Raw genomic sequence first — 12,096 nt, 5'->3', positions numbered from 1 at the left:
CGTCATAGGAGCACAGTGGGGGATCTGAGCATTGATCTGTACAGTATAGATTGACCACACACAGGGCACAGTGGGAGGGATGTGGCTGGCATATCTAGTCCTCTACATCCTTCATCAGGTATTGAGACTGTTCAAATACCTCACAAGAATACAGAATGATGAGGAAGAGGGGGATGAAGAGGACATAATAATCAATCCCAAATGTTCTGTCATCAGGATGAAAACGAGGGATGTTCAAACAGACAATGGAACACTGCTACACATTATCATGGTAAAGCATCCAGAATACAATAACAGGCTGGCTAAGCACACGCACGCACACACGCGCACACACACACACACACGCACACACACACACACACACACACACACACACACACACACACACACACACACACACACACACACACACACACACACACACACACACACACACACACACACACACACACACACACACACACACACACACACACACACACACACACACACACACACACACACACATTAGGAGGGACGGATGGACAGTCTGACAAAGACAGGTGGCCTGGAGACAGGGAGGCTCCCCCCCTCCATCTCTCCCTCGTTCCCCCTCTCCCTCTCCCTCCATTAAGTCAGATGAATAATTCAATCTCCCTCATCTGCTCCCACAGAGAGGAAGAAAGGAGGAGATAAGGAGGAGATAAGGAGAGAGAGTGGTTTAGAAGAGAGAGGGAGAGAAAGAGAGAGGAGGGGTTTAGAAGAGAGAGGGAGAGAAAGAGAGAGGGGGTTAGAAGAGAGAGGGAGAGAAAGACAGAGACTGGTTTAGAAGAGAGAGGGAGAGAAAGAGAGAGAGAGTGGTTTAGAAGAGAGAGGGGGAGAAAGAGAGAGAGAGTGGTTTAGAAGAGAGAGGGAGAGAAAGAGAGAGAGTGGTTTAGAAGAGAGAGGGAGAGAAAGAGACCGGGAGAGAAAGAGAGAGAGTGGTTTAGAAGAGAGAGGGAGAGAAAGAGACCGAGTGGTTTAGAAGAGAAAGGGAGAGAAAGAGAGAGAGTGGTTTAGAAGAGAGAGGGAAAGAAAGAGAGATAGAGAGTGGTTTAGAAGAGAGAGGGAGAGAAAGAGAGAGTGGTTTAGAAGAGAGAGGGGGAGAAAGAGAGAGAGAGTGGTTTAGAAGAAAGAGGGAGAGAAAGAGAGAGAGAGTGGTTTATAAGAGAGAGGGAGAGAAAGAGAGAGAGTGGTTTAGAAGAGAGAGGTTGAGAAAGAGAGAGAGGGGTTTAGAAGAGAGAGGGAGAGAAAGACAGAGACTGGTTTAGAAGAGAGAGGGAGAGAAAGAGAGAGACTGGTTTAGAAGAGAGAGGGAGAGAAAGAGAGAGTGGTTTATAAGAGAGAGGGAGAGAAAGAGAGAGAGTGGTTTAGAAGAGAGAGGGAGAGAAAGAGAGAGGGGGGTTTAGAAGAGAGAGGGAGAGAAAGAGAGAGTGGTTTAGAAGAGAGAGGGAAAGAAAGAGAGAGAGAGAGTGGTTTAGAAGAGAGAGGGGGAGAAAGAGAGAGAGAGTGGTTTAGAAGAGAGAGGGAGAGAAAGAGAGAGAGAGTGGTTTAGAAGAGAGAGGGAGAGAAAGAGAGAGAGAGTGGTTTAGAAGAGAGGGAGAGAAAGAGACTGAGTGGTTTAGAAGAGAGGGAGAGAAAGAGAGAGAGTGGTTTAGAAGAGAGAGGGAGAGAAAGAGAGAGAGTGGTTTAGAAGAGAGAGGGAGATAAAGAGAGAGAGTGGTTTAGATGAGAGAGGGAGAGAAAGAGAGAGAGAGTGGTTTAGAAGAGAGAGGGAGAGAAAGAGAGAGAGTGGTTTAGAAGAGAGAGGGAGATAACTCCACGGTGATATTTAGAAGGCAGATCTGACAGGGTCTGAACAGTGTTCCAGAACACTCTCTCACACATCCCCATCTTTCAAGCTGCTCTTCAGAGCTGACCCGGTGCAACAACACAGTACACAGTGTGACAGCCTCCCAGTTGACTCATCTAACAGCACTCAGAGACACACACACACAGCCAGGCCAGGTGTCCCAGTCACACAACAGCTATCTGTCAACACACTAAACATGGCACTTGGTTTGGTGGGCTGTGATAACATCACAGCTGTAATCTACTATATCATATAACTCCATGCAAGACAGCTCAATCACTAGGTCTTACATGCACCCCCAGACACACACACACACCCATACAGGGTCTAGGTTAAGGTCATTAGGACTAGTAGAGATATCCTGTAATGATACAGGGTCTAGGTTAAGGTTGTTAAGACTATCAGAGATATCCTGTAATGATACAGGGTCTAGGTTAAGGTCGTTAAGACTAGCAGAGATATCCTGTAATGATACAGGGTCTAGGTTAAGGTCGTTAAGACTAGCAGAGATATCCTGTAATGATACAGGGTCTAGGTTAAGGTCGTTAAGACTATCAGAGATATCCTGTAATGATAGGGTCAGGGTCTAGGTTAAGGTCTAGGTTAAGACTAGCAGAGATATCCTGTAATGATACAGGGTCTAGGTTAAGGTCGTTAAGACTAGCAGAGATATCCTGTAATGATACAGGGTCTAGGTTAAGGTTGTTAAGACTATCAGAGATATCCTGTAATGATACAGGGTCTAGGTTAAGGTTGTTAAGACTAGCAGAGATATCCTGTAATGATACAGGGTCTAGGTTAAGGTTGTTAAGACTATCAGAGATATCCTGTAATGATACAGGGTCTAGGTTAAGGTCGTTAAGACTATCAGAGATATCCTGTAATGATACAGGGTCTAGGTTAAGGTCGTTAAGACTATCAGAGATATCCTGTAATGATACAAGGTCTAGGTTAAGGTCGTTAAGACTATCAGAGATATCCTGTAATGATACAGGGTCTAGGTTAAGGTTGTTAAGACTATCAGAGATATCCTGTAATGATACAGGGTCTAGGTTAAGGTTGTTAAGACTATCAGAGATATCCTGTAATGATACAGGGTCTAGGTTAAGGTTGTTAAGACTATCAGAGATATCCTGTAATGATACAGGGTCTAGGTTAAGGTCGTTAAGACTATCAGAGATATCCTGTAATGATACAGGGTCTAGGTTAAGGTTGTTAAGACTATCAGAGATATCCTGTAATGATACAGGGTCTAGGTTAAGGTTGTTAAGACTATCAGAGATATCCTGTAATGATACAGGGTTATGTACTGTGGAATTATTATCACATACAGGGCCATGTCACCCTGTTAAGAGTTTCACTCCCACACACAGCGGCAGCAGCAGAGCTGACAGGACGGATAAGGGAACTAGCAGTGAGCAAACAGCTATGTAGCTGGCTCAAACAAAATCAAACACACACACAGACACACACACACACGTACACACACACAGAAATCAAATCAGTCTATCTAGATAAGAGAATGAAAAATAAGTCTGTCTGTCTGTCTGCCTGCCTGCCTCTGTGCCTGCCTGCCTGCCTGCCTGCCTGCCTGCCTGCCTGTCTGCCTGCCTGCCTGCCTGCCTGCCTGCCTGCCTGCCTGCCTGCCTGCCTGCCTGCCTGCCTGCCTGCCTGCCTGCCTGCCTGCCTGCCTGCCTGCCTGCCTGCCTGCCTGCCTGCCTGCCTGCCTGCCTGCCTGCCTGCCTGTGCCCATCCACCTGTGTTTGAGCCTGCCGCCTGCCCCTTGTCCAGCAGAGCCTGCCTGGGCCTGCCTTTGCCTATCATCCATAGTGTGCCTAGCCTGCCTGCCTGCCTGCCAGTTCAGCACACTGCCTGCCTGCCTGCCTGCCTGCCTGTTCGACACCATTGTCCAGCAGAGCCACCTGTATCATCCCCTGCTAGAGCAGTTCAGCACACTGTTGCTATGCAAGAGTTACCTCCTCCCTCGCTGGCTCTCTCTCTCTCTCAGCCTCTCAATTCAATTCAAGGGGCTTTATTAGCATGGGAAACATACGTTAACATTGCCAAAACGTGAAATAACATAAAATGTGAAATAAACACTGTCTGTCCGTCCGTCTCTCTCTGTTTGTCTGTGTGTCTGTTGACTGTAGAGAAACTGAGATCAAGTGTGTCTGTGTGTGTCTGTTGACTGTAGAGAAACTGCGATCAAGTGTGTCTGTGTGTGTCTGTTGACTGTAGAGAAACTGAGATCAAGTGTGTCTGTGTGTCTGTTGACTGTAGAGAAACTGAGATCAAGTGTGTCTGTGTGTCTGTTGACTGTAGAGAAACTGAGATCAAGTGTGTCTGTGTGTCTGTTGACTGTAGAGAAACTGAGATCAAGTGTGTTGTGTGTGTTAAAGTGCACCATTCTTAACAGAATGAGAAAATTGCTGCTTCAAACTGGTTACTAAGGATCTGTCTACTCTGTCTGAAAGAAGCATCTAAATTCACAGAGAAAGGGATAGAGGGAGAGAGCAAGAGAGAGAGAGAGAGAGAGGGAGAGATGGAGAGAGAGAAAGAGAGAGAGAGAGAGAGAGAGAGAGAGAGAGAGAGAGAGGGAGAGATGGAGAGAGAGAGAGAGAGAGAGAGGGAAAGAAAGAGAAAGAGAGAGAAAGAGAAAGAAAGAGAGAAAGAGAGAGAGAGAGAGAGAGGGAGAGATGGAGAGAGAGAGAAAGAGAAAGAGAGAGAGAAAGAGAAAGAGAAAGAAAGAGAGAAAGAGAGAGAGAGAGCAATAGAATTGAGCTAAATGTGCACAAAATTGTCAGATCAAACCTCAGACCTTTCCATCACAACTCAAATGCGTCAATGACATTCTGAAATCTCACACATAAACAGACTAACACGCAGACACACACCAGCAGCAACAACATGTCACCTATTATCACTCGCAAGACAAGCACATCTAGTTACCTGTCCAGCAGAAAACCCCCCAGAGAGTGAGAGGGAGAGTAAGAAGAGAGAAGAGGAGACGAGCAGAGAGGAAAGGAGAAGAAAACAAAGCGAGAGAAAGAAGGAAAAAGAGAGATCACAGATTCACACAGAGAAAGCAGAGGGATGTAAAAACAGACAGAGAACTACCTCTTGGATCGGCACAGCATGCTTCTCTCAGGCAGGGAAAAATTGGAGAGCACAGTCCAGAAAGAGTCAGACATGGTCCTGAAGCTCCACACACATGGTTGTCACTCACCCACCCACAGACAGATTGGGTGCCGCGAGCCAGCCTCTAAACACACACGTACGTACGCCAGCTACCGGCAGCAGCCAGCCAGGCAGCTTGGACAGACGGAGGAGAGGATGCCTATTGCTGCCTCCTAAACTAAAGCTAATGCTGCTGCTGGTCTGAACCTGTCAGGCTAGCTAACTCTGCTGCTGGTCTCAACCTGTCACGCTAGCTAACTCTGCTGCTGGTCTCAACCTGTCACGCTAGCTAACACTGCTGCTGGTCTCAACCTGTCACGCTAGCTAACTCTGCTGCTGGTCTCAACCTGTCAGGCTAACTAACACTGCTGCTGGTCTCAACCTGTCAGGCTAACTAACACTGCTGCTGGTCTCAACCTGTCGTGCTAGCTAACTCTGCTGCTGGTCTCAACCTGTCACGCTAGCTAACACTGCTGCTGGTCTCAACCTGTCGCGCTAGCCAACTCTGCTGCTGGTCTCAACCTTTCACCTGTCGCGCTAGCTAACTCTGCTGCCGGTCTCAACCTGTCACGCTAGCTAACTCTGCTACTGGTCTCAACCTTTCACGCTGGCTAACACTGCTGCTGGGTCTCAACCTGTCACACTAGCTAACTCTGCTGCTGGTCTCAACCTGTCGCTCTAGCTAACTGCTGCTGGTCTCAACCTGTCGCGCAAGCTAACTCTGCTGCTGGTCTCAACCTGTCACGCTAGCTAACTCTGCTGCTGGTCTCAACCTGTCGCGCTAGCTAACTCTGCTGCTGGTCTCAACCTGTAACGCTAGCTAACTCTGCTGCTGGTCTCAACCTGTCGCGCTAGCTAACTCTGCTGCTGGTCTCAACATGTCACGCTAGCTAACTCTGCTGCTGGTCTCAACCTGTCGCGCTAGCTAACTCTGCTGCTGGTCTCAACCTGTCGCGCTAGCTAACTCTGCTGCTGGTCTCAACCTGTCGCGCTAGCTAACTCTGCTGCTGGTCTCAACCTGTCGCGCTAGCTAACTCTGCTGCTGGTCTCAACCTGTCGCGCTAGCTAACTCTGCTGCTCAATGTTTCTCTTGCCTCTGCCTGACAGTACCCCCCCCCCGTCTCATTTAACTCTAACTCTCCTTCTCTCTCTCCCGCCAGGCTCAGTGACCAGCCTCCCTCCAGCTCAGTGGCCTCTCTCTCTTTGTGGATCACATTTAAAGTCCAGCCTGCCGTAAACACCTATTGACTCTACCACCAGGGCTTTTTCTGCACCATCTACGGCCATATGGGAGGTGTGTGTGTTAGTGTGTGTGTGTGTCTGTGTGTAAGGATTAGGAAGCCCAAGAAGGATACTCATACTCATCATCAATACAGAACAGAATGGCGCTGAAGTGTTTTAGGGGTGAAATAGACCTATTTTAAGGCATTTTCACAAATTAAATTCAGGAACCCTGGTTTTGTTTCCTGGAGCATCTGTGAGAATTCTACAAAATACGTTTTGCTAACGCAAGACCTGAAAGTAAAAATTTTAGGTTGCGATATCCGAGACGCACGTTCTACATGACGTTAGCGAGCTAGCTCGTTTACAACGGGGAAAAAGTTACATGCGCGTGCTGATGCTAGGCAGACAACCCGCTATACGGCATAAACGGTGTATTTGAAAAATATATAATTTGGGTTGGTGTCACTGAGGGGCTGCGTGCTACACCACTGCTTATAACTGAGACATGTAAAATGTATTAAATAAATGGATATCCAGCTCAGGAATCCAGCTTTACATTTGGTTTTCTAAATTGCTAGCTAAGTGGCTAGATGTCAAGACATTCTGGCCTGAGTGCCAGTCTCTTTAGTTAACATTCCACTCCATGCCACTGCTTGTCAAAGAGACTGGCCTTTCTGCCATCTTCAAATATGAACATTCAATCATTAATGAGCTCGAGGAGAACAGAGTAGTTAATTTTGAGTCGATAACCCTCCCAGCTACCTTCCAATCACAACGATTATCCAAATATTGGAACTCTATCACTTTCTCCACAGAACACCTTGATATACGGTCAAAAGTTGCTAGCTCATTTCTAAATCCTCAAACTAAATACATACTGCAATTCCAACCGCAAAACCTCTTTGCTTTGAGCCTTAAATACAACAACTTGCTTTGCCAACATCTAAATGTTTGTTTTTGACTGTTATAATTGTCATTCTGTTTTCGAGGCCCCACATGGAATATATAGAATATATTCATGTTATTTCCAACAACCAATGAGCAACTCCGCCATAAATCCAGCTGCATATTGAACGTTGAGATTGCCGAAAGGCCAGTCTATTTGGCAATGACATGGATGGCAAGGAGTGAAATGTTAGTTAAAGACTGGTAAGCCAGACTAGAGACATTTTAATCCTCTCCTGGATCGAGATCCTTGTTGCCTAAATTGTAGCACCCCTTGTGTGCACTTCCAGTAATACCGTATAGCCCGGTATGGTAAAGATCTGAGTGCCAACCGCTCCAGAACCCGGATCATACAAAGAATATGTGAAAGACCCTTAGAGACGGAAGCCTTTATTTCAACTTGTACTGAGATGCCACCATTGAACAACAACAGTTCCATCAGCCATCATGAATGACAATGGGATGTGACAGTTCCTTAGCCCTGCTCATCTCAGCAGAGATACAGTGACTGAAAAATAGACAAGAGACAGCTAGGGACAAGTCAGCCTACGCCATCACTAAATGTCAGAGGTCAAATCAAGGTCATAGTGTATTTGATGACCTCTTCTGCACATCACAATGGACATGAATTCCTCTGTGTTCAGTACCATAGATGGATTACCTCTCTCTCTCACACTACTGGAGCGTGTTAGCACAGTCCTAGTTGCCTTTTCAGCTTTGCCTGTATGTCTCCCTCTACCCTGAGCCCACCTAGAGGTTGTTGCGGTCAAGACATTTTGTCAGCTGGTGATGGACTGTTAATTAACATAAACACATTTAGCATCTCCTGGCTTCCACACATACAAGCCACTGATGCAGACCTTTGGAACATCTACAGTCTAATAAATCCATGGTTTATAGCCGAAGCACCTCCCACTCACATGGCTCTCAGTCACGTGATCAGGGTGTTCTCACAGGCTACAAGTGAAGACAGACATATTCGGGATGCAACTTTTCGCGTCATCCAATTTCAAGGTGCATATTGAAGCTTTCTCAGGTTGGATGGGGAGCGTCTAGCCAAGACAATGCAGGAGTGACTTTGGGACGAGTGTCTGAATGTCCTTGAGTGGCCCAGCTAGAGCCCAGACTTGATCAAACCCGACCCGATCAAACATCTTTGGAAAGAATTGAAAATGTCTGTGTAGCAACGCTCTCCATCCAGCCTGACAGAGCTTGAGAGGATATGTAGAGAAGAATGGGAGAAACTCCCCAAATACAGGTGTGCCAAGCTTGTATACCCAAGAAGACTTGAGGCTGTAATTGCTGCCAAAGGTACTTCGTAAAGGGTCTGAATACGTATGTAAATGTAATATTATTAGTTAGTTATTTTTTTGTATAAATTAGAAAACATTTATAAAAACCTGTTTTTGCTCTGTCATGTGCGTAGATTGATGAGGGGGAAAAAAATGCATAAATTTTAGAATAAGGCAAAACCTAACAAAATGTGAAAAAAGTCACTTTCCGAAGGCACTGCATATGTGTGTGTGTGTTAGACGTAGACCGATTATGATTTTTCAACGCCGATACCGATTATTGGAGGGCCAAAAAAAAGCCGCTACCGATTATTGGAGGGCCAAAAAAGCAGATACCAATTAAGCGGACAATTTAAAATGTTTAAAAAATGTTTTATTTGTGATAATGACAATTACAACAATACTGAATTAACACTTATTTTAACTTAATATAATATATCAATAAATTCAATTTAGCCTTAAGTAGATAATGAAACCGGTTCAATTTGGTTTAAATAATGCAAAAACAAAGTGTTGGAGAAGAACATAAAAGTGCAATATGTGCTATGTAAGAAAGCTAACGTTTCAGTTCCTTCCTAGGAACATGAGAACATATGAAAGCTGGTGGTTCCTTTTAACATGAGTCTTCAATATTTTTAATCTTAAATTGTTTCACTCTTTATGTGATGCCCACTGCAGAGACCACCGGAAGAAGAATGATCACTGATTTATCACAGTGCATTATTGTGATGTTTGTTTATGTGTCAATTAACTGGCAATTTGACACACAAAAAAATGCATTCATTCATTCGGTAGCTTAGGCTACTTTTATTCTGGTAAAAACACAATTTTAACAGCACATTTGATAGGAATAACCTAGTAAATTACATTACAACTAACAAAGCCTAATATTGCAGAATAAAGTTTACAAACATTTGAATGCTGAAGGTGACTCACAGATGTGCCAGATCAGTAATAGGCCTACGACTTGCTGTTCAGCCCGCGAAGATGCGCAAAGGGCACAGTTTGACTACTGACATGGTCTGGGGTTGTTCAGCAAAATGACTTGTAAATCAATGACTGTCAACATAATTACATGCTAAGTTCCACACTGAAGGAGAGGATGCAGTTGTCACAAAAAAATCTGGGGTATTTCTGGAAGGTAGAAAGGAAGTCATTTGAAAGTAACTATTCGTAGTGTCTTATTCGATTTTCTGACTGACGCTTGCTACATCGGTTTGGGGTCCTGCAAACCAATGCAGTCATATCTTAAACATTTGAACAGGGGAACGATGCATATTGTTACATCACGATTTACTGTACTGTACTTATTCTGAACACACACAAAACTGGTGATACCTTTTATGAGAGGGGCTTTATCATTGGAGTGCTATTATTTAGTTCCTTTGAGTGTGAAGGGGAGGTATTTACACTTAACACAGACACACACACACTTTAAAAGGACAGTTGACTTCTTTGGGGTAGTGGGGCAGTATTTCATGTCCGGATGAAAAGTGTGCCCAGAGTAAACTGCCTGCTACTCAGGCCCAGATGCTAGGATATGCATATTATTAGTAGATTTGGATAGAAAACACTCTATGGCAGGCAAAAACCTGAGAAAAAAATCCAACCAGGAAGTGGGAAATCTGAGGTTTGTAGGTTTTCAAGTCTTAGCCTATCCAATATTCAGTGTCTGTGGGGTCATATTACACTTCCTAAGGCTTCCACTACATGTCAACAGTCTTTAGAACCTTGTTCAGGCTTCTACTGTGAAGTGTGAGCGAATGAGAGCTGACTGAGTCATGGGTCTGCCAGAAGGCCCGTGAGAATTAGCTCCGTTCCCTTTCATTTCTAAAGACAAAGGAATTCTCCGGTTGAAACATTATTGAAGATTTATGATAAAAACATCCTAAAGATTGATTATATACATCGTTTGTGTTTCTACGAACTGTAATATAACTTATTTGACTTTGTCTGGACCAGGTGCCTGCGCATTTGGATTACTGTACTAATTGCACGAAACAAAAAGGAGGTATTTGGACATAAATGATTGACTTTATCGAACAAAACTAACATTTATTGTGGAACTGGGATTCCAGGGAGTGCATTCTGATGATCATCAAAGGTAGGTGAATATTTATAATGCTATTTCTGACTTATGTTGACTCCATAACATGGCGGGTATCTGTTTGCTTGTTTTGGTCTCTGAGCGCTGTACTCAGATTATTCCATGGTGTGCTTTTTCCATAAAACTTTTTTGAAATCTGACAGCGGTTGCATTAAGGAGAAGTATATATATATTCATTCCATGCATAACAGTTGTATTTTCATCAACATTTATGATGAGTATTTCTGTAAATTGACGTAGCTCTCTGCACTTTCACCGGATGTTTTGGAGGCAAAACATAACAACGCTCCAATGTTTTTGGATATAAATATGAACTTTACCGAACAAAACATACAGTGCCTTGCGAAAGTATTCGTTCCCCTTGAACTTTGCGACCTTTTGCCACATTTCAGGCATCAAACATAAAGATATAAAACTGTATTTTTTTGTGAAGAATCAACAACAAGGATAGGATAAGTAATCCCTCTCACCCCACCCCCCCCTAAGTTTTAGATGCACTATTGTTAAGTGACTGTCCCACTGGATGTCATAAGGTGAATGCACCAATTTGTAAGTCGCTCTGGATAAGAGCGTCTGCTAAATGACTTAAATGTAATGTTAAATGTAAAATGTAAGTGGGACACAATCATGAAGTGGAACGACATTTATTGGATATTTCAAACTTTAACAAATCAAAAACTGAAAAATTGGGCGTGCGAAATTATTCAGCCCCCTTAAGTTAATACTTTGTAGCGCCACCTTTTGCTGCGATTACAGCTGTAAGTCGCTTGGGGTATGTCTCTATCAGTTTTGCACATCGAGAGACTGAAATTCTTTCCCATTCCTCCTTGCAAAACAGCTCGAGCTCAGTGAGGTTGGATGGAGAGCATTTGTGAACAGCAGTTTTCAGTTTTTTCCACAGATTCTCGATTGGATTCAGGTCTGGACTTTGACTTGGCCATTCTAACACCTGGATATGTTTATTTTTGAACCATTCCATTGTAGATTTTGCTTTATGTTTTGGATCATTGTCTTGTTGGAAGACAAATCTCCGTCCCAGTCTCAGGTCTTTTGCAGACTCCATCAGGTTTTCTTCCAGAATGGTCCTGTATTTGGCTCCATCCATCTTCCCATCAATTTTAACCATCTTCCCTGTCCCTGCTGAAGAAAAGCAGGCCCAAACCATGATGCTGCCACCACCATGTTTGACAGTGGGGATGGTGTGTTCAGGGTGATGAGCTGTGTTGCTTTTATGCCAAACATAACGTTTTGCATTGTTGCCAAAAAGTTCAATTTTGGTTTCATCTGACCAGAGCACCTTCTTCCACATGTTTGGTGTGTCTCCCAGGTGGCTTGTGGCAAACTTTAAACGACACTTTTTATGGATATCTTTAAGAAATGGCTTTCTTCTTGCCACTCTTCCATAAAGGCCAGATTTTTGCAATATACGACTGATTGTTGTCCTATGGACAGAGTGTCCCACCTCAGCTGTAGATCTCTGC

The 12,096-nt window shown here is 44.2% G+C and overlaps 1 protein-coding gene across 12 annotated transcripts in view; it reads right to left on the bottom strand.

The window, feature by feature from the left end:
- The window catches only part of mast2 (microtubule associated serine/threonine kinase 2), a 303,372-nt gene that overhangs the window by 92,116 nt on the left and 199,160 nt on the right, over positions 1 to 12,096 (bottom strand). Inside the window, exon 1 of one of the 12 annotated variants that reach the window (XM_046300163.1) lies at positions 4,988 to 5,071. The exons of the other annotated variants lie outside the window; for them this stretch is intronic. Within the exon in view, the coding sequence (XP_046156119.1) occupies positions 4,988 to 5,061 (74 nt within the window). The 5' untranslated portion in view covers positions 5,062 to 5,071. Of the gene's footprint in view, positions 1 to 4,987; positions 5,072 to 12,096 lie in introns of those variants that run through there. 12 annotated transcript variants of the gene reach the window in all.

Source organism: Oncorhynchus gorbuscha, linkage group LG15 (assembly GCF_021184085.1).
Source record: "Oncorhynchus gorbuscha isolate QuinsamMale2020 ecotype Even-year linkage group LG15, OgorEven_v1.0, whole genome shotgun sequence".
NCBI classification, from domain to species: domain Eukaryota; kingdom Metazoa; phylum Chordata; class Actinopteri; order Salmoniformes; family Salmonidae; genus Oncorhynchus; species Oncorhynchus gorbuscha.
This window is presented reverse-complemented; position numbering and strand designations above follow the sequence as displayed.